Source organism: Octodon degus, unplaced genomic scaffold, assembly GCF_000260255.1.
Source record: "Octodon degus isolate 3935 unplaced genomic scaffold, OctDeg1.0 scaffold00010, whole genome shotgun sequence".
In the NCBI taxonomy this organism is placed as follows: domain Eukaryota; kingdom Metazoa; phylum Chordata; class Mammalia; order Rodentia; family Octodontidae; genus Octodon; species Octodon degus.
Window position 1 is genome coordinate 17200205 of NW_004524586.1, and position 22109 is coordinate 17222313.

General features: G+C 44.3%; 1 protein-coding gene across 4 annotated transcripts in view; it reads left to right on the top strand.

The window, feature by feature from the left end:
• CUNH10orf90 (chromosome unknown C10orf90 homolog) overlaps positions 1 to 22109 on the top strand; it is a 244330-nt gene that overhangs the window by 208912 nt on the left and 13309 nt on the right. For 2 of the 4 annotated variants that reach the window (XM_023709093.1, XM_023709094.1), the window contains 3 exons: positions 4306 to 4596; positions 7703 to 7887; positions 10228 to 10405. In XM_023709093.1, coding sequence (XP_023564861.1) covers positions 4306 to 4596; positions 7703 to 7887; positions 10228 to 10405 — 654 coding nt within the window. The remainder of the gene's footprint in view (positions 1 to 4305; positions 4597 to 7702; positions 7888 to 10227; positions 10406 to 22109) is intronic. The other 2 variants (XM_023709095.1, XM_023709096.1) reach the window with 1 other exon arrangement.

Here is a 22109-nt window from a genome sequence, read left to right on the forward strand (position 1 = left end):
AGATGCATTTCTACATAAGGCAGTTGTTTTAATCTGCAGGCAAAAGATGAAGCCACAACCAGTAAACAGGCACAAAAAAATATTCTCCAGCCTGGTGAATATAAAAGGCTTGTTTGTTCAGTTACTTGTTTCTTAGAGGCCATAAGCTACTCCACTTTTTAAAATTTAGTTTTTCTTGAGCAGGAATTGAAGTTAGTTTCAGATTTTCTCTCTCCTTTGAAAGGAAGAGAACAATGCAAACAATACTTAGGGAAGTTGTGCGTTTATCGAGCACCTACTGTTCCTGTCTTTTCCTTCCTCTTGGGCAGCTTCTCTGTCCGTGGATGAGTATGCATCATGCAGAGTACAGAACTGCTGCCCTTCTGCAGTAGGCTCTCATGTCCCAATACCAACAGAAGGGACAGAAAAGTCTTGCAGAGAAAGAGAGCTTTTATGCGTCTCCTACTGGCCCCGAGGCACTGTTCAGAATGGACATCTACCTGCCCCTGCCCCTACAAGCTCCTTTATTTGGTTTCCAGCCAGATGTTCTAGTTATGGGCTTACTGGAGGTGAACCCACAGGAGAGGGAGAGGAAGGTAGGCAAGCTTAATAAAGAAAGCAGACATGGAATTTAAGAGGTGTTGGGAGTAGAGGGCAAATGAAAGCTACCTATGGCAGCAGCAAACAACCCCAGGATCTTTAGGAGACCCTGGGGTCCAGCAGGCAGCTGAGTCTAGAAATCGATGTTTTGGTACTAAAAACATACAGTATTGGTTAAGGGGACTTGTACAGGTAGGAAAATGATAGACAAAAATCAGTGAATAGAGTATCACTCAATTCAAGTGTGCAGCTTTATCTGGTGGCACAAAGGTAGACATTGTCCAAGAGGGCTCAGAGGTGATGTCTGAGGCACAGGGAGAGCTTTGCCTCTTCCCTTAGGAGGTGGCTTGGTGTGTGCTCCCTTTAACATCTTTCAGCTGTAAATACAGTATACCTCACAATGACAGTGAGATTGAGGAAAGCAGCACTGGGCACTGAGTAATGATCCAAGAGTCTTTCTTGTGGGTCAAGGATATGAAGATGATAGAAACAGTTGTGTTGAGCAGAATACTTTTGTTGGTGTTTGTTCTCTTTCCGGTATACAACTAAATTCTGAGATAAATATGTTTGCAGGATAGTTGAGTTATGGAATATCACATTTCAGAAAAAGGGAATATGAGAGTATTGCTATTTGGAGGAAATGTGTGGTCCCCCAGGCCCTGCACCTGCCTGACTCAGACAGGAAGTAGTGAACTTCATTAAGAGACATGCCTGGCAGGGAGATGGCTTGACTTCATGCTTCTCCGAGTATGGGCAGAACCTACAGTGGAAATGGATCTTCACTGGTCAGAGACCTTTTGAAATTTAGGGCGTGAATCAATAACTTAAAGTCCAACCTGCACACATTGTTTATGGCAGCACAAGACTGGGCTCCCGTGTCCTACAGAGGCTGCCTACAGATAGCTCGTGGCCACAGACTCTACATTTCAGTGGTCACAAGAGATCAGTGAGTTGTCTGAAAAGTTCTTCTTTGCCAGCATATTTTTCTCTTCTCCTGTAGCTGTAAACTAACTGTATTCTACTTTCTGGAGTTTTGGGTTTTTTTTAACTCTTTCAAGTCACAAGTGCAACATCTGACTCACACTCAATCACTCACATCATAATTTACATCAAGCCAGGTACAATGTATTAGTCAGCTTTCTGTTGCTGTAACAAATACCTGAGATGATAGACTTCTCAAAAGAAAAGGTGTGTTTTGGCTCACTGTTTTAGAAAAGTCAGTCCATGCTGCATTGCTTACATGCCTCTAGTGGAGGAAGCGGGGAGCCAGCACCTGCCAGCAGAAGCACATGAATAGCAAAACCATAGACTGCATGGCTAGGATACAAGAGGAGAATGAGGGGCTGGAGCCTGACTCTTCCTTTCAAGGGTTTGTCCGAAATGTTAAGAAAGCCTTACTCTCGACCCAGCTCTTATAGTTTCTACCACCTCCCAACAGCACTGAGCTGGAGACTAGGCCTTTGATAGATGGGCCCTTGGGGTTAGATATTTATGATCCACACCATAGTACATAGTGGGATGGATGGACAAACAATGGGTGAAAAGATTGATAGTTCATAGATGTCTGAAAATATTGATTAATCTCTATGAATCCACACATAAATACATTAGGTTAACCTATCACAAGGATAGATCCCTATTATATGACAGACTATGGCTACAATCATTAATAAGTAATTTAGTTTTAAAAAATAAGTAATATAGAAGGGAATATGTGTTTTTGAGTTTTTTCTGCCTTCAATGTTTTCCGCTTAAACAGAACTGATGATATTTGAGATAAATTTTAGAAAAATTCTTCTCTATTATTTATAAAATGCGACCTTATGATAGCCTGACAAATCCTTTCTGCAAATGGCAAGGGCCAAAATAAAATTGTCATTTTAGCACTTTGAGTATATCAAATGCTGACTTAGTAGGAGACTTACCTATATTTTATTTGCTTAGAAGAACATGGAAAACTGAGTTAGTTCCTTAGTGAGTCAGGAAATGAAGAGGTGTCAAGTTGAAGACTTTCTTGGGCTGGATCCTGTCAAAGTGGCAGGGAGCTGTACCCTAAGTTCTACATCGTTTTTATCACAAGTGCACACCCCGGTGTCCCCCACATTCAGCTCTTCTCATTGGCTGGCACACTAGAGACTCAGGCAGAGAGGGCTTGGAACAGACTGTAGACACTGACAGACTATTGGGAGGTGAGTTGTATCATCGGAGGAGGTAGTTATGGGCCACCTACTTTTGGATAGAAAACCTTCGCAAAAGTACAGTGAGAATCTTCAGGCTAATCCAGCGGATCTCAGCATTTTTTTTTTTAATTTTGGCCCAATGCACAGGAAGGTCAGGGCACATTCTTGCCACCAGCAATTGCTCCCACACTCCCCATAAGGGTGCTAGCATGGACAGGGGAGAAACTAGTGAGGGGAGTATACTAGATGGATTTATATAGTATACTAGATGGAATATACTAGATGGATTTATTATTAATTATTTATTTTTTGGGCTGGCTCAGGATGCCTTAAGGGCAGGTCTGGTAAGGCAGGAGGATCTGGGGATCGAACCACAGTATCCTGAGCCTGACTGCTTTGCTTAAACAGGCACCTAAACAACTGAGCTAATGGGCAGCCCCCCGAGTATAATAGAAAGAAAAGCTTGAAACATCAACACATATAATAGGCAGTGTAGAGAAAGCCTCTCTTCCACTCTTCCTGGTCCTTCCTTGGCCTCTCCCAGTGCAGACTGGCTTTCCATCTCTGCGACCTTCCAGAGATATTCTGTGTACGCATTCATTTGCTGGAGAGGCCAACCCAATATACCATCTCACATTTTATTTTATTCATTTAACAATATACCTTAGACCATACTGCACATCTACACAAGAACATCCTCATGTTTTAACTCCTACAAAGCATGGATGTGCTCGGTTTATTTAACTAGTCCGCTGTTGATGACTAAGGGTGTTTCTAGGCATTGACTGTTACAATGTGGAAACAAGCAATGTGTCGCACCTATCTGTAGAGCAATCCATTACCTCATTAGAGCAACACGCAGTGACCTGGTAAGCTGCTTCCTGTCTCTGTCTTTGCCATAGTATATCATTTAGCATCACTATTTCTGCAATAATGAGAACTAACATTTCCAAAGTGTTTATTGTGTATCAGATACTGAGCTAAATACTCGACATGCCTTATTATTTTACTATGTTATTCAGTTTTAATATCTGATATTTATGTAATATATATTACCTAATTATAAGATATAATTTTAGAAAGGACGGTATATCTATATAGTACATAAGGGTAGATGATATAGTTAATGACTTATATTTAATAATTATTCATTATATTACTATATCACCAAGATTTTTATAGAAGAGGCTGGCTAGCTTAGAGTGGTGGGGGTGGGATTTGAGTCCTGGAACTTGGGCCTGAGTCAGGGTGCTAAGTCATCCAGTCTGCGGGTCACTGTGGGGATTCTCGGGGGCCTGCTGAGCATATGAGAGCAGTATAAGCACATGGAGCTCTTAACCAGACTTCAGGACAGTCTCGCAGGCACTTCAGGAAATCATGTGGTAAATTTTGGGGGACCTGAGGGCATATCGATGCTGCAGGTCGCCAGAGGCACTGCTGTAACCCTGCCAGCTTGCCTCCAGGACAGCAGTGTGGGCAATAGATTTTTGTACATTAGAGATGGGCTTGTTAGATACTTTGAGTACAACTTTCATTTTATCTTTAGTAGAAACAAAAGTATTTTCTGGAAGCAGCAAGAAGCATCAAGGAGAAGCACACGTGACTCTGTCCACTCCTCCAGTGGAGCAGAAGCACATTAAACGATTCCTTTCCGATGGGGACAGTTCCCCACACGATGGCTGTCCGTCTAGTGACCTTGCTAAGCCCACAGAGAGCCGACCTCCAAACTTCCTGAGACCCAGAGTCCCTTTGCCTGGGTTCTTTTGCCCTTTACAAGATCCATGTCCCGCTTCACAAGAAGACAGTGGTGCTCAGATAGAAAGAGAGCTCCCCAAAGGTAAGGAGTGAGGGTGGCAGGCAAGAGGATTCCATCTTCATCTCTTATGGGAAAGGGAGCAATGTCTTTCTGGGTACACAAGCCTCACCTTACTGAGGGATTAGAGGAGAGAGGGAACAGAAATAGCTCATGTAATGGGACCTGTGGACCTCACAAGCAGCCAGACAGAAGGTAGTCCCTGTGGGTCAGAGGTACCAGTCCTACTGGACATAAATAAGGCTGGTACCAGCAAGGTGAGAGGCCACCCTGGGGCACAGCAGGATCCAGCCTTAGCTCTAGAGAGCCTGAGAAGGTGGTATGGCTGCTCTGAAGCAGCCTAGCGGGGACAGTGGCTGAGGGGTGTAACACCACATGTTGCTGACACTTGGCATGAGCATACTAGACCCCACAGTGCCCACGAGGCAGGCCCCATCTCCTCTGTCACAGAGAAGGGAACCAAGAAGAACACAGGCATAATTCCTCATGGGGTCATTCTGCTGGCCATTCCTGGGAAGTGCAGTCGGTGGTGATGTATAAGAAAAGGCAAACATGATGTGGGCTATGGTCCCCAGTATGCCAGTGGATAGTTTAGATTTTCTGTCATTCTAAGGACTTGCTCAAAGTGTTTTGGAGAAGTACAGAAAGAAAGATACAAAGTTATGTAGCTTTGCATTATAAAAGATAAAATGGTTATGGTAACTCATAAAAGTGTCTCTTTGGAGCTCATTAATCCCTAGCTCCTCATTCATTAATCCATTACAGAAGCAGTTATTAAACATCTGCTTTGTACCACATATTGCGATCAGGGTGTCCCCCCATCCGGTCCAGGACAGAGTGAACAGCACTATTCTGTCCGTGAGCCTCTAGAAAGCCGAGGGCAGCCTGGTCATGTGAGAGGACCTGGCGGAAGTGTCTTCGCCCTAAAAAAGATTCAGAACATCAATGTGAGATGCAATTAGAGGTTCGAACATGAGGCCAGTGGCAAAGATCATTGCACAAAGTGAGGGGACAGAAAGCATATTTGGGGAACTGCAGAGGAACCAGGGGCCCAAGCGCAAGGGTGGTATCTAGTGTGCAGATAGAAAGAGAGCCCAACTACAGTCTTCTCACCAATCCCTCCAGCTCTGATTTGGCTCAAAGTGTTCCTGTTCTCTTCTGCATTCCTGCCCCATGAGCCCCTTTAGTTCTGTGGCCCGGTGACCTCCCATCTCCAGGTTGGGTCCCAGCCTTCAGGGCACTGTCTTCCTTCCCCAAGAAAGGATCTTGTCCCTGATTCTGTAGCCATGTTTTCAAGTTGAAAGACCCTCCTAAAACCATGCTGGGGCCCAACTGAAGGCAGTGAGCTTTTCTCTGAAGGATGCTGTCTCATAAGCAACAATATGTAGACAGATGAGAGAGGTCTCAGGCCAAGCAAGAGAGAGAATGGATGGTCACTGGTAGGAGCCCGCAGATGTTTTGGATTCAGTGAGGAGATCCTTATTATGGAAGTGGAGAAGATGGGGTTATGGGAGAATTAGGGCTGCCTTTGGGTTACTGGGTCTGGTAATGGGGAGGTGGTGGACAGGGATTAAAAGAAAGTGTGTATTCTCTGTGAGCTAGAAGAAATGTTCTCAAGAAAACTGGAACAATCTGATGGAAGAGAAAATTGATTTGTTAAGGATGGGTTTCGGAGGTGAATGGGCAGGTATGGGCTAATCTGGGCTGATAGATGTTGACTAACCTTGGTTAGCCATTATACCTGCAGAGGAGAGGGATCAACAGGGAACTCCTCCAGAAGGAACAAGGGCAGATGCTTGGAAACATGAAAGAGAGTGAAATGAGACTGCCAAGTACTGTGGTCTTGGTAGAAAATGACAGTGACAGGTGGCAGGAGAACATTTACCACAAGGAAACCACACACAGTCTGGTCATCTTGGGCTTGTGAGAACTAGGGAACGCTGATGAATACCGATAGGACAGCTGGTCTAGCCAGTGAGAATCTAGACACAAACCACAACAGCGACCGAAAATTCAGATGAGCTGCATCCTGTAGTCAGATAGATGAGCCTTCTGGTGGCCACTTCAGCTTTCCCCCAAAGAACCAGATGTTTGAGGTGCCTGGCTTAGCACTATGGAGCATAATGTGGCCCAGCCCTTGAAAGTGAGACAGGCTCATGGGATTAAAACATTATCTTATGGCCCCACTCATGACCCATGCTGTTGGGTGGGTGAGGAGTGTTTCTCTTCAGAAGAATAACAGAATCAGAGATAAGACCCTTTCTTGGGGGAAGGAAGACAGTGCCCTGAAGGCTGGGACTCAGCCTGGAGATGGGAGGTCACTGGGCCACAGAACTAAAGGGGCTTATGGGGCAGGAATGCAGAAGAGGTCAGGAACACTTTGTGCCGAATCAGAGCTGGGGGGATTGGTGAGAAGACTAGCTGGGCTTGGGAAAATGAATTCGGGAGAACGAGGGGGCTCAGATGGGAAGGGTCAGCTAAGAAGGGACCGAAGGATCCATTCGTACTTTCCAGGCTGAGGCACTGGTCAGGAAGTGGCCAGTGATGTCTTACTGATCTTTCTCCCACCCTAAGTGCCGAGGAAGTCATTTCCTGACCTTTTCTAGAAAGGAAAGTCAAAGTGGCCGCAGGGAGAGGCCAAAACCCGCTCAGAGGGAGAAATCATCTCAATTACTTATGTAAAGCCAGTGGTAGACTCAGGCAAATTAGGGGGAGAGATAAATAATTGAATGTCATCCCCCATCCTTATATCATTAGTGTAGCAAACATGAGACACATTAATATGCTGTCCCGAAACAACCGAACTGTAATAATCGTACAGGACACACTTAATAAGAAACAGAGAATAGAGTTCCTGTTCATTTTCAGCAAAGGCATTCTAAGCCTCAGAAGCCAAGGAAATACCTCCGTGGCATAATTAGCCAGTCGTGAAGCGTGGCTGGCTGGGAGTGTTCCTCCCTGTGACCAGGGCAGCCATGATGAGACATGATCTTTGTCAGCTTAACGAGGCCCATTAATAACCCACTGGCGTTTCTATTTTCAAAATTGTCCTCTGTGCCTAATGGTGTTGAGGAGCCAGGCGAGAATCACTCAGTGCCCTCTAAATGAAATTCTAAATCTTCTCTCCTAGGAGATTATGCTTGCTGTGACTTGGTTGTGAAAATAAAAGAGTGTAAGAGGAGCGAAGACTCCACCACGCCCGGGGGTTCACCAGCGCCCCCCTCACCAGCACCTCTCAAGGGACCAGAAGCAGCTGGCTTGTCAGAGGACAGTCCTGATCCTCAGGAAACACCTGCAAACCCCTTGACCTTGCAGGTAAGGCCTGCTGAGCACTCCAACTTGATTCCCACCAAAAGGAGGCCATTTCTGGAGTACAGCAAAGAGAGGTACAGCCTCCTTTCTGCCTCTGAGAATGGAAACTGGATTGCTCTTTCTAGTGGCTGTGTGACCCTGGCAGGTTACCTAACCATTCTGAGCTTGTTTTGCCATTTAAGTACTGAAGATGATGACACTGACTCTACTAGGTGAGGAAGAAAATTGAATACTATAAACAGTGACCATGATCATAGTGTTGGCAGGGGCTCAGAGGCCTCACACGTCACTGGATAGGCATCGCCACTTTTGGTCCTCTAAGGGCCCCTTCTAGGAAGGAGTCCCTGTAAGTTGTCTTCAATTAATTAATTAATTTTGTACAGGGTCTCACTACACAGCTCATAGTGATCCTCCTGCTTTCAGCCCCCAGCATTGGGATTACAGGTGTGTGCCACCACACCTGATTTCCGTGGCCAGCATGGTGGCACGGCATGCAGTACTGGGGAGTAAAACAGGGTTCTTGTGCTTGCCTGGCAGGAGCTTAGACCACCCAGCTATCTCCCTAGCCCCATAGGTGGTCTTCAGATCAAGACACCGAACCTTTGAAAGACTGAGAGTGGACATCGTATGGCCATGAGTTGAAGGAAATGGAAGGTTTTTGTTTGGTACCTTTCATGGTTATAGGAGTAATATGGACACTTTTTTTAAGTTATAAAAATTAGGGAGACAAAGAGCCTCAGCGAAGCCCCACTACGGTACCCTGCACAGCCACCTTAGGGGAAGGCACTGGATATATCATGAGTCTCCCTGGGACTGTGAGGGTGGCTTCCTGGTCAACTACTGCATCCTTGCAAGCCCAGTGAGCCCCCTGAAGTGCTCATGGAGCCCCTAAGCATGCAAGCCTCCAGACATGTCCTCGGAGTGATGCGGCAGTCACACATGGATAAGCAGGGCATTCTCGGAAGCTGTCTTCCAGGCCTGGGCTTCCCATGCAGCTTTAGCATCCATGGTGCTAGGTGGCTGTGGTGCCAGGAAGCTAGTGCTTAGCACTGGTAAGAAGACTCTTTCCTTGACATAGCTACCAGAGGCAGAAACATGACACAGACGAAACCCACAAGGCCCACTTTGGGTAACTCGGAGCTCCAGTGGACTTGGAGAGGAAGGAGAGGAGCATTTCCACTGTGGCAGCATACCTAGGGAGCCTTGGCTAAGCACCTGCTGTATGCAGGGCTGTGTGCAGAGCTCAGGGCAGTGTCCATGATCATGAGATACAATGTCAGGACATCCTCTCCTCACACTTGCGAGGAGCTTACAGCCCAATATGGAGACAGACGTGTGTGAATCACTCTTGCATGAAGTGATCTGTAAGTCCCATGATGATAGGACTGAACAGGGAGATTCATCGGGGCTTCCTGGGATGGATTGGCTTGGACCAGGAGAAGCTATAGATGGTCTTCCAGGAAGGGGAAAACCTTGAACATGGACCATCAGAGAATAGGAAGTTAGTATAATGACAGGCAGAGAATGAAGTATGACAGTTACAGCTGTGGGTCACTGTGGGATCTCCTGAGGTATGGTGAGCCTCCACGTTTACATCTGTCTCATGGGAATAAACACACCTACCTTTCTGAATCCATAGGACTATCCCAGGACACAGTGTATCCTCATGGAGTGCCTTGTTCAGTGTCTGGAATGGCAGCAGATAGTCTTTCCCAGCTGACCTGGGACTTGGTGCATGGAGGTGGCAGGATGAGGCAGATGTGGAATTGAGGGATTTCTGATCCATTCTATGGAGCTCACAGAACTAGTCTGTGTAGGCAGGTCTTTCCTCCTCACTCTGTCCACCCAGGAGGAACAGTGGTTTCCTAAAGCTACAGTTATAGTTTTTCCTGGAAGGGCCCATTTTTCACGCCTGGGAAGAGGACACTTCTCCAAGCCTGTGCCTTTCAAGAAGCAGGTGACTCCCTGTGCCTACCTCCCACCCTGACCATTTTCCTTTGATTGGAGGTGCAGGACCTACTGGCAGCTAGAAGCTTGACCTTACTGAAAGACAAATGCGCAGATGATTGCCTTTGGTACTCGCAGTCCTGATGTTCATTACGGCTTGATGCTGTGACACAGGACCCTTGGTGCTGGCAGAATTGACCGCCAGGACCTGTGGCAACAGCGTGTCTATTCCCATTTTTACACAAGGTCATGGGGAAACGTAGTGAAATAGTTTGTAGGAAACTTGGTTTCTGAGTGTCCTGCTTTTGACTGGCTCCTGTTGGCTAAATCAGATGGATGTGTTGGCTTTTGGTGTCATTTCTTTTAAAAATAAAATATTTTCTTTGTCCCAATTAGGAAGCTCTGGAAGTCCATAAACCCCAGTTCATTTCTCGCTCACAAGAAAGGCTGAAGAAGCTAGAACGCATGGTGCAACAGAGAAAAGCACAGCGGAAGGAGAACCTGGGGCAGAAGCATAGTGTCCTTCCAGTTCGCGCCAACAAGAAGCAGTTCACCATTCCCCATCCTCTTAGTGGTAGGCTGCAGGTGGGGAGGGAGGTCTGGAAAGGACCCGGGAAGAGGGTGCTTTGGGGTGAAATCCTTACCTAGGTTCCATTGTTCCCACTGACATAGGCAAAGCTAATCATGGGCATCATAATGCCTGTTCTGAGAGCTAGCTCATTTTTGAGAGATAACATATGGGTGCCAAACTTAGCAGAAATAACTTGGGTCACCAATTTACCATTATAGCTGGGAAAGGAGCCACAGTGCTATAGCAGCCAGGGTAGCAAGTTCAAATTCTTGGCTCCTGACTGATGTTTGCGAGAGATCCCCTTTGCCCTTTAGAGATTGCAAAACAGATCTCAGGGTGAGAGGTTGACTCCAGCTTGTCTACATCAACATTTGTCATCCTGAAACCCTTTCCTGCTGTGAGCTCAAGAAAAGGATGGCCAGCTTGCTGAGAACTGTGAGGCCAGGGTCAAACTGACCCTGGGAGGGAGGGCACTTACTCACTCATGGGAGAAAGATTATCAGGAGCCTTCTCTGGGCCAGGCACCCTGTGGAGGACTGGCGATGCCCCAATGAGCACTATGGATCACACTCCTTTCTTCATGGAGCTTATAAATGGACCATGTAAGTAAGCAAAACTAACAAAGAACGATGAGAGCAGGGAAGCATAATATCACGCACATACTGCTGGCCTGCCAACCCAAATCTTAAAATCTGCAGGCATGGAGAAACCTCAGTATTATTCCTTTGGATAAAGGAATGAGATCTTTTTTCCTAGGAAAATGTTTTGTTCCCCAGAAGGCAAAATCATGAGTATAATTCTGAATAAAAGACCTCTGGGGAAATAACTATATTCAATAAAGTGCAGCTTAGCAAACATTACCAAGATCCCATAAGGGCAAACTGGAGGACAGGGGAAAGAGGTGGTGTAATAGAATTCCTGGTCCACGGGCAGGCAGCCTCCTTCTTACAACCGAGGTTGCTGTGGGTGAGCAGTCTGGAGACCCTGGCAAGGGTGGGCATGAATGTTTCCTTCTTGTGCAAAGGACTTCCCAAAATACCTGCTGCTGCTTCCTCATGACACTTTCCGGTATGCTAAAGAATGGAGACATCAAGATGCTCCCTTATTGGACAATGCGTATCTAGCCAGCATTCCAAGCCAGGTAGCAGATACAGGTTCAGTCTTGGTGTGTCCTGCAGGGACTAGTTAATTTCTGGGTGTACAAAGAAGGACTGGGTCCAGGTACAGACTTTTGAAGGTACCACGAGAACCATATGCTAGCTACAAATGGAAGTCTCCTTCAGCCCTAGTGCCTGCACTTACCCTGAGGATGGCTGGGTGTTGGGGTCATACATATGGGCCACTTAGCCTCAGCATTTCTGAAGTGACTGCCTGGTAAAAGTGCTTAGCCTGATGTCAACAAATACAAAATAATGCTGCTTTAGAGAACAAGCGTCTCATACACACCTAATGGAATCTAAGGTCCTTCATTCTCAGCCAGGAAGGCCAAGGCAGTGGGGAATTTGTGCAGGGTGGTGCTCTGTTGGTCAGCTTTTCATTGCTATGGCAGAGAGCTGAGATAAATCAAGATAAAGAGAGAAAAGATTTATTTTGGCTCACAGCTCAGAAGGGTTTCAGTCCTTGGTCATTGTGCTCTTTGCTTTTGGGCTTGTGGCAATACAGCACATCCTGGCAAAGGAGCACACAGTGGGGCAGAGTCACACATCTCGTGGAGACACCATAGTGCCTTAGGCCCCTTTACAACCAGAGCTCCAGTGGTCGATACCTCCTTCTAAGCCCTACTTCTTAAAGTTTCCACCATGTTCCAGTAGTTTTTAGCTGAGACCTAAGCCTGAACAATGGGCTTGTGTGGACATTACAGATAAAGCTTCAGTCCAGCAGGTGTCAATGCTTGGTCCCTCTTTCCCAGTTCAGGACCACCTGTCTGTGCCACACTGCTAGCCATGGCATCTCAAGTAGGAGAAATGATAAGGCTTTAGGAGGCTGAGTACCTTCCTAGGGTTAATGTGGGAAATCCTTACACACAGGTGGTTTAAAATAACAGAAATAATTGTGTTCTCTCAAAATTCTGTGGGTATGAAATCACAAGGTGTCTAGGGGGTTGGTTTCTTATGGAGGCTCTGGGGGAAATTATGTGACATGGGTCTTTCCCAGCCTTTGCGACTTCTGACAACCCTTGGTGTTCTGTGTCTTAGGAATGCCTCACTCTGGGCTCTCCCCCTGTTTTCACATGGCCTTTCTCCTATGTCTGCAGGTCTGTGTGTCCATACTTCCTCTTCTCTAGGTTAGGATCCTTCTTACCCAGTATGACCTTATGACCTATATGATTTTGAATGAATTTGCAGGGCCACATTGCCAAAAATAAGATCAAAATAAGTTGACATCAACAAGCATGGGAGAATAGGACTTGGTCAGATCTTTCAGAAGGACAAAATCCTACATACCATCTTTGATGGTTTGTCCCAAATAAATGTCTTTACAGGCTGACATTCCAGTAAATGAAAATGTTAGAATTGTACATAATAAATGGGGATCAGTCTATATCAATAGTGTTAAAATAACCAAGGTATCTTTTGATTCTCCAAATTCCAAAATAGTCCTGGAGACTGGAATGCTTGCAGGGGACTTGGTCAGCATGGATTTTACAGCCATCCCGACTGTCCTTGCAGTATTTATGTATCGACGAGAGCTTTACTTTTGTGTTTATTTGTCTTAGGTCAGTTAAATCAGACAACTTCTGAAACCAGAGCCTCGTGTGAGCTCAGGCAAGTGAGAGGGAGTGTTTAAGGCCCCATTAAACAAGTCTACAGTACACATCTTGTCTTCAGCCTGTCTGCTGGCAAGATGATAAAAGCAAAATGCAGATGTTTTTCTTACATGCTAAATTAGTTAATAAATCATATGCGTGAACGAGCTCTGGCTACAGTGTCAAAGCGTCTGGTAAAAAGAAGACTCAGATTTGCTTTCCTACTGGGGTAGCTGCCTCTGATCTGGGCTTGCAGAGTAGGCTTGGCTGAAGGACAGGCCTGAGAGTTTCAGGTGGAAACCAGCGAGAATCAAGTTGCTGATTTGCTAGGACAGTTGGAGCAAGAACCAGGGCCAGCTGGTTCATGTTGGTTGATGAATTCTGAGTGGCCTCTGAGGTTCCAAGGCAGAATGAACTCTATGCGCGTGCGTGCATGCGTGCGTGTGTGCGTGCGTGTGTGTGTGCATGCCTACATATATATGTGTAAGCGTTAATTACGGTCAAGGGTTCCTATCTGGAGACAGGGGATAACAGACCAGAAAGTAGCATTAGAAATGTCTTGGCTACAGCCCCCACCTTCTGATGGTGGAGATCTCTCAACTGCATCAGGGTGAGTAGCAACCATGCAGGTCAATCATGGTATAAGGTAGGGGACAAGTCACTGGTGATGCGCAATTCAGCTGTGGGCATGGGCTGCAGGAGTGAGACACAGGGGAGAAAGATGAACTCAAGGGAAAGGAACCCAAGGAGAGCAACAGGCATTGTATTGGAAGGTTAGCCTGAGCAGGAAGCTATATAGTGTCATAGGAAGCTATGTTATGTCATAGGCATAAGATGTGACAAAGCCTGGCCCAGAGAAGAGCAATGGGTGCGGAAAGGTGATGGATTCAAGAGGTACTTGGGTGGACTCAGTGGTGGTGGTTTTGCAGAAGAGAGAAGCTGAGACAGGGAGCTGGGAGAAGATGGTAGGAGAGTTTTGCTTTCAGCACTCCAACCTGAGGGCATCTGCCTTCTTCTCAAGCCAGGGCTTTACCTGATCAGTTCACCAGTTACCTGGGAGCTATAAGCAAGGCTTCTTCCTCCCTCAGCTCTGAGGTGGACTGAGTCAGGTTCAAAGGCCAACCCTGAGGTGGAAAGTAGTACTTTAGAAGGATTAGCCATTGCTTCTCCCTTGCAAATAGAATCCACAGCAAGACAGCCCTGATGGCACGTGTGGAGCATCAGGTATACTGTGGGCCTCGGGATTTCAGCTCCTGCAGGTGGTACATGGGAGCAGTCAGTGGCATCCCTTGTCATCCTCTGCTGACAGATCTGTGGCTTCATCCCATGCTCACTGCAGTTCTGTAAGCCTGGCTCTGCCTACTTCCACCCAACTTCAGAGCCTCCATGGATTGCATCTCCCACCCTGAAGCCTAAATCCTTCCTCCCTGACTCTCCTGCTCCCCTTCTCTACTTAATTGGTCTTCTGTGCTGTCCCTCCAGGGATGTCCATGATCAAAGACCTGGTCCTTCCCTGGTATCATATCATCCTGTCTGACCTGCCAAGCCCCTCTCATGGCCAGCTGCTTCTTCTGTTCACTACGGAACATGACCTGGTGTCTGCTGGCTTCATTTCTCAGCTGAGTGCTTTGCTTATGATGGATCACTGACTGTTGCTACTAGTACCCAATGCTGCAGCCAATTCAGAAAGCCCCTCGCTACCCAAACACTGTCCATCTGGCCCGGCTGCTGTGGCTCATCTTGTATTCTAGCTGCCTGTCGGGGTCCTTATGTGTGGCTCTCCCAGGCTGTCTCCTCTATGTTTGAATGTGTAGGATGCCCAGCAACAACCTCCTCTTCCACAAATTCCTCCCAGATCCCCTACACACACGGCCACTTGGACACTAGTGACTCTTGGATGTGTGTAAATCATGTGCTGTCTTACCTTCCTCACTTTGGATTAAGTTATGTAGCTTCTCTAGGAAAATCTGCTGAGATTGGAAGCCTTGGCAGGCACACACCATGTCAAGTCACTCTGAGACTCCCTGCTGGACCTACCAAATCAGACTGACTTGATCTGAATTGCATTATTCACACTTCCCAGTGTGAGCCAAGTCAGAACCGTTCAAATCACGGGCCAGTAGAGGAACGGAATTCTCCAGAAGCCATTGCAAATTTTCTCTTGTAGCAAATCTGCCTCCACTGATGACTCTTGGCTAGAGCAAGTATTACCATTAATTTGCATTCTGAGAGCGTCTAGCTGGAGATGTGACCCAACAGATAGGAGGTGGCAGCAGAAGTCATTGCAGTAATAAAAGTGTTCTGTTAGTCACACAGCTAGCTGAGCAGAGGCCACACTGTCCTTACCACTGCCCCTTCTGATCAGTGAATGTTTTCCTGTAAAACATTGAAATAAATACTTGTGGTTAATTCTCCCAATATTCGTCACAAAGGAATTTTAAAATGTGCTGATCAGATAAAAGTAAATTTTTACTTTATCAGTCTGCAAAACAGGAAGCCTTAGTTGCTTAAAGATTGTTTTCCTGATTCAAGACATTCACAGGATCACTGTTAGCGTCCTTCAGCACTGAGACACTGTGTTGATTAGAAAAAAAAAAAAGAAAAGACCAATTTATGTCTATGGGTTAGAATTAAACTTTAAGGACAATGTTACTTCCAATTAAAATAACAAAATGTACAAACACTGAATTTCAGAATGGCAAGGAAAATGAATTTATGAAAGATTACTTTTCCCAATTGGCTTGATTTTGTTTTTCAGTGATTTTGTTTTTCAATTTCCCTTTATATTTCACAAAGCAGTTAATAAACCTTGCAGTCATACCAAGAATATAAATCTACTTGGCCACCAGCATTAAGATTATCAATTATCTATAAATCACCATGTTTGTGGTTCTCTAAAAATGCTGGGAAACCCTAGAATTGAAACGAACATTGACTTTTATGAACAGTTACTACACTAGATTGTAGTAGATGCAGCTGTTTGATGGTGAGGAATGTGATTTGAGTTTAAATTTGTCATTTAAAAGCGCACACATTTTGTTTCACCTTCATCAAGGTTTAATTGATAAAAATTGCATATATAGTGTACTATGTAATGTTTTCATATGTGAATATAATGTGAGTTAATTAAGCCAAGGTAATCAACATAGTTATGCCTCACATACTTATTTCTTATGAGAACATTTAAGATGTACTCTTACTGATCTTTAGGTAAAATACTTTATTATTAACTATAGTCGCTGTGTTACACAATAGATCTTGGAGGCTACAGAAGACTAATTAAAACGTTGTTACCTGAGGCCAGCGGTAGAGAACCTATGGCAGGCACACCTGTCACTGCCAGCTGCTTGTTATCTTGAAAGTTCTAAAAGATTTTCTGTCACTGCCTTAGACTACTGTGTCCTAAGTGGCCCAATCCTCTTGCCCTTTGTAACCACCACCCTTCTTTTTCCTTTTATATTATAGTTTGATGGTATGGATCAAAAATATCCTCCCAAATGCACAAGTGGAAGGAAGTTAGGTCCCAGGGGCACTAAGATTAATTATTGAATAACTCCTAGCTAAATGTACTGTTAGGAGGCTGGGGAAGGGGCCTCCTATTAGAATGACACTGGGGAGGTAACCTAGAAGAGTATATTTTTGCCCAAAGTCCCTTCTTTTCTCTCTGGATCTTTCTCTATACTCTTCTTCCCACCTGCCATGAGATGGGCAGTTTTCATCTATCATGTTCTTTGACCATGATGCTTGTGGAGCCAGCCACCATGGATTGAAGCCTTGGCAACCATAAGCCAAGATAAGTCTTTCTTCCTTTAATGTGGGGGCATTGGGTGTGTTGTCTAGAGACAAAAAGCTGAATAATACAGTGAGTTAAGGTGTTTGTTTTTTTTTTTTTTTTCAGAACCAGGAATTGAACTCAGGCCCTTCCACTTGCCAGGGAAGCGATTATTCTCCTGAGCCATCTCCCTGGCCCCAAGTTAAGCTTTTAAAGATCTCACATGTATATGAGATCATTTGTCTTCCTGTGTCTGGTTCATTTCGTTTGACATCCTGTCTTTTATTTAGGTTCATCCATTCTGTCACAAATGGCAGCATTTCTTTCTTTTCAAAAAGCCCGATTGTTTCCCACTGTACATTATGAGTGTATGTATAAACATGTTTACCATCTATTCATTTGTAGACACTCTTAGGTTGATTTCATACCTTTGCTATTAAGTATAATGCTTCAATGAACACAACAGTAAAGATCACATTTCTATGTGAAGTGGCACCTCAGTTCACAAACTTAATTCTTTCCATGATTCTTGTTGCGACCAAATTATCAAAAGTGTGGAACAAATTCTGCAACTAGAGCCATGGAAGGCATTAAATTTGTGAACCAAAATACCACTGTATTGCCTTCATATCCTTTGCATGTTGTAGATTTAGAAGTGGGATTGCTGGACCAGATAGAAGTTCTATTTTTTTTTTAATTTTTGAGGAACTTACATCATATTTTCCATAATGGTTATACTAATATAGATTCCTACCAATAATATACATGCATATCTTTTGTCCATACCTTTGCCAAGATTTCTAGCTATGTTTTTTTCCTATTACAACACCATCCTAACAGATGTAAAGTATTATTTCATTGTGGTTTCAATTTGTGCTTCCCTATAGATGAGTAAATATTAGCATTTTTTTCATATACCTCCTGGGCATTTGTATGTCTTCCTTTGATAAATGTCTATATGAGTCCTTTGCCCATTTTTTAAATCAGGTTGCTTTCTTGCTACCAAATTAGTCTGGTTGGCAAATATTTTTCCTCATCCCGTAGGTTGTCATTTTAGTCTGTTGATTGTTTCCTTGGCTGTGCAGAAGCTTTTCGCTATGATGAAATCCACCTTATCTACTCTTGCTTTTTCTTTCGACTTGTGTTTTGAGTTATAGCCCCACAATATTATCTAGACCAGTGATGGCAAAGCTTCTAGAACTTTCAGTGATGTAAACAGCCAACTATGGCCTGGGTGCGACAGTTTCGCCATCTCTGGCCTAAACTAATGTGCTAGAACTTTTCTCCAATATTTTCTTCTAGTGGGTTTATAATTGCCATCAATTTTGCATTGATTTTTTTCTTCCAGTGCCGGGAATTGAATTCAGGACCTTTTCCTTGCCAGGCAGGTGCTTATGCTGCGGAGCTATCTGCCTGGCTCCTGCACTGATTTTTACATAAGGTGTAAGATAAGTATTCAGTTTCATTCTTGTGCATGTGAGTATCTCAGCACTGTTTAGTGAAGAGATTGCCTTCTTCTTATTGTGTGTTTTTACCACATTTGTTAAAGATAGGTTGAACATAAATACATGAATTTATTTCTGAAGTATCTATTCAGGTTTTTTGATCTATTTGTCTATTTTTATGCCAACATCATCGTTGTTTTGATTACTGCAACATTACAGTTGATTTTTGAAACCAGGTAGTATGATCTCTTCAGCTTTCTTATTGTGCTTGGGATGGCTTTGAATATTGAGGGTCTTTTAAAAAATTTCTCTTTTGATTTCTTCCTTGACCCATTGTTTTATCAAAACTTATTTAATTTCCACACATTTATGAATTTTCCAAAATTCTTCCTGTTGTTTATTTTCAGTTTCATTGTGTCTGGAAAATCTACCTGATATGATTTCAGTCCTTTTAAATTTGCTAAGACTTGTTTTATGATTTATATAACCTGTTCTGGAGAATATTGTGTGTGCCCTTGAGAAGATACGTAGATTCTTTCATACGGCATATTCTCTATATGTCTGTATATCATTATGTAGAGTTCAAGCCCATTGTTTCCCTATTGATTTTCTGTCTAGATGATCTATACGTTGTTGAAAGTGATATATTGAAGTCCTCTAATATTACTGTATTGCTGCCTATATCTCCAGTCAGACCTATTATTTACTTTATACAGTGTATATGAAGGAGTTTTAGTGTTAGGTACATATATATTTATAATTGTTTTGTCCTCTTGATTTGTTGGTCCTTTCACCATTATATTTTGACCTTTGCATCTTTCTCCAATGTTTGATTTCGTTTATTATCTCTGCTCTTTTTAAAATATTTACATACAGGGGCTTTCAGTTTAGTTCAGTTGTTTAAGCATCTTCTGGGGCAAACCCAGGCAGGCTCAGAACCACAGTTCGATCCCCAGCTCCCCATGCCTTACCCGAAGTGTCCTTAAGGCAGCCTAAGCCAGCCAAAAAAAAAAAAAAAAAAAATCCTTAACTTTTTCAGGGCCAGCCAAATAGCTCGGTGGATTAAAGCACCTGCAAACACGTGCAGGGGCTAGGAGTTTAATCCCCAGGCCTGCCATGCCAGCCTCACCCCCAGGACGCACTGAGACTGCAATGAGACTGGGTGTGGTGGCACGCGCCTGTAATCCCAGCACTTGGGAGGCTGTAAACAGGAGAATCACTATGACTCCAGTCTAGTAGTGAGACCCTGAACACCCTGTAGGCCCTTCCCTAAAATACAGAAAAATAAAAAAAATTTAAAAATATATTTACGTGGAAATTACTTTGTAAGAGTGTCCTTAAGACTATAGTACTCTCTTCTAGGAAGCATGTACTTGAGTCTTTGCTTTTTAAATCTATGCCTTCTGATTGAAGGACTTAATCCATTCACTCAAGAAAATTGCGTACTTACTTTTGTCATTTTGCTAACTTTTTCTCTTACCTCTTCAGTTCCTTTGTTGCGTTCTTCCTCCTTTGAGGCCCTCTGAGCAGGACCAGCTCCTTCAGCGCTCTTTGAGAAATTTGTTTCCCCCATCCAAATGGCTCTGTTAAGATAGCACATTTCTCCTTCACCGCATCACTGTTTTCCTCCTCAGTACCAAGGACTGGCCCTACGGCTTGTATATGTGAAGCAGGCACTCCCCACTGTTCTACAGTCCCAGCCCAGAATCTCTGTCACCAATTTTCTTAGACTTCTGTGGATACCAGGCTACTGGTGTGGCCATCTGTCCACTATACCTCCTCCTCTAGTTCTTTCTTCTCTTTCAAACAGGCCAAGGGCCCATGCAAGATGATCTCTATGGAGAAAGTGTTTGCAAGCCAGAAAATACATTTCTGTAACTAACCCAGGCTCCTGTCCACTTCAGGAATTGGACTCTTTTTTCCCCTTCCCCCTCCCCTCCCGGTCCTTCATCATCATCATCATCATCATCATCATCATCATCATCATCATCATCCAGCTCCCCGTGTGCAACTCCAGCACTGTCTGGTTAATGGATACTTCATTGTCTACGTGCACCAACCTATCCTATGATGGTTCAGGTGCCAGGTAAAGGGACACCTTCCCATCCCATCATCTCCTGCAGAGCTTATCATTGATGGGAGGGCCAATTCTTCAACCTTGAGGTGGTTCAGCTGGTCGTGGAGCACTGCTTTCAGCTGTAGCAGTGTCTCCTCCCCCTTGCGTAGCTCCTGGAGCCAGCTTAGCATGGTTGTGTTTCTCTTTGAGAAATGTTTTGTGCTTTGCACTTTGTATTCTCTTGGAAGTCCACGCTGCCCAACGTATGACAGAGATGCTTATAAGTCCTGCAGCAAGGAAAGCTGCTTAATTCACTTAACCTTCTTTCTCCTGACTACTTTTTTTTTTTTTTACCTTAGATTTCTTTAATTTAATTCTCAAAAGCTCACTTTGGAAATATTGCTCCAGGAGTCTTTACTTACATATCTAACACAGTTTTCAAAGGAAATCTCTGACTGGGATTTCAAATTACCATTTATCCATGGAAATCTGAGCCTGTAGCAAAGTGGCCTTTCTTTACCTGGAACACTTCCGTCCAGCATGGCTGAGGACCACAGGAAGTAGTACCTCTCAGAGGTAGTACCTGGAGCCTATTTTCATCTGGGTCAGGCTTAGCCCCACTAGAAGCTTGCCTAGCAATGGGTTCTACCCAGAGCTGTCTCCATGTTGGCTACTCTTGTATCTGTAACAATGCCACCACCACAATGCCCAGTATAAAGTCTTGTAAAAACACAAGAGCTAGTCACATTCCCCCAGCAAAGTGCTTTAAATGTGTGATGATGTTAAATAACCACAAAAAGAAAAAGAGTCAGATCAGGTGGAGTGTGGTTGCCTATCCAAGTGATCTGAGACTGACAAGGAAGCAGCACTGAGCCACCGAGAAATAACAGCATGGAAAGGGTGGAGCTTGCCCCCTCCCTGGTGTTGCCTGCGTGGTCATCTGCTTCAGTCTATGACCTTGGGGCCCTGTGGATGGGGCCTGACACTCTCCTGCATGGCAGGGATGAGCTTTTTGAATGCTAAGGTAGAGCTGCCAGATTTATCAAATGAAAATACAGGATTCCAGATTAAATTTACATTGTAGATCAATAGTGAATGATTTTTTGGTAAGTATGCTCCATGTAATACTCGAGTTTTACTTATATTTTTTAAGGTTTCATTATTTATTTACAATGCAAACTTAACTGCATTATAACTGCATATCATGCATGCAGCATGCATTATATCCAGTAATTCTTCCACAGGGCTGTGAAACTCATGGGAGGACTTGTCTTTGCTTTCCAGCCCCTCTTCTTAGCATCTATCTGAGTAGCAGTGGCCTTCAGGTACAGGAAGGCATCAAAATTACCTGTAGGGCTGTTGACATAGACTATCAACCCTACCCTCAGGATTCCTAACTCAGGTGACCTACATGGGCTTAGAGAATTCGTATTTGTAAATACAGGTGATGCGGAATGTTGCTGGTACAGCGGTCGCAGGGTAGCTAGAAGCCACACAGATATTAGAATTATGTGGAAATGGAAGCCCCACTTTAAAAACTAAAATCTTGTATCTTCTGCAGAGAATAAAAATCCCCCTGATTCTGTGAGTGCTCAATTTCTCAGGTCTCTTCCCTACACATTTTGAGACCTCAGATAATTTACTTAATCGTAGAACCTCTGCTTCCTCATGTGTGAAAAGAGTTCCCC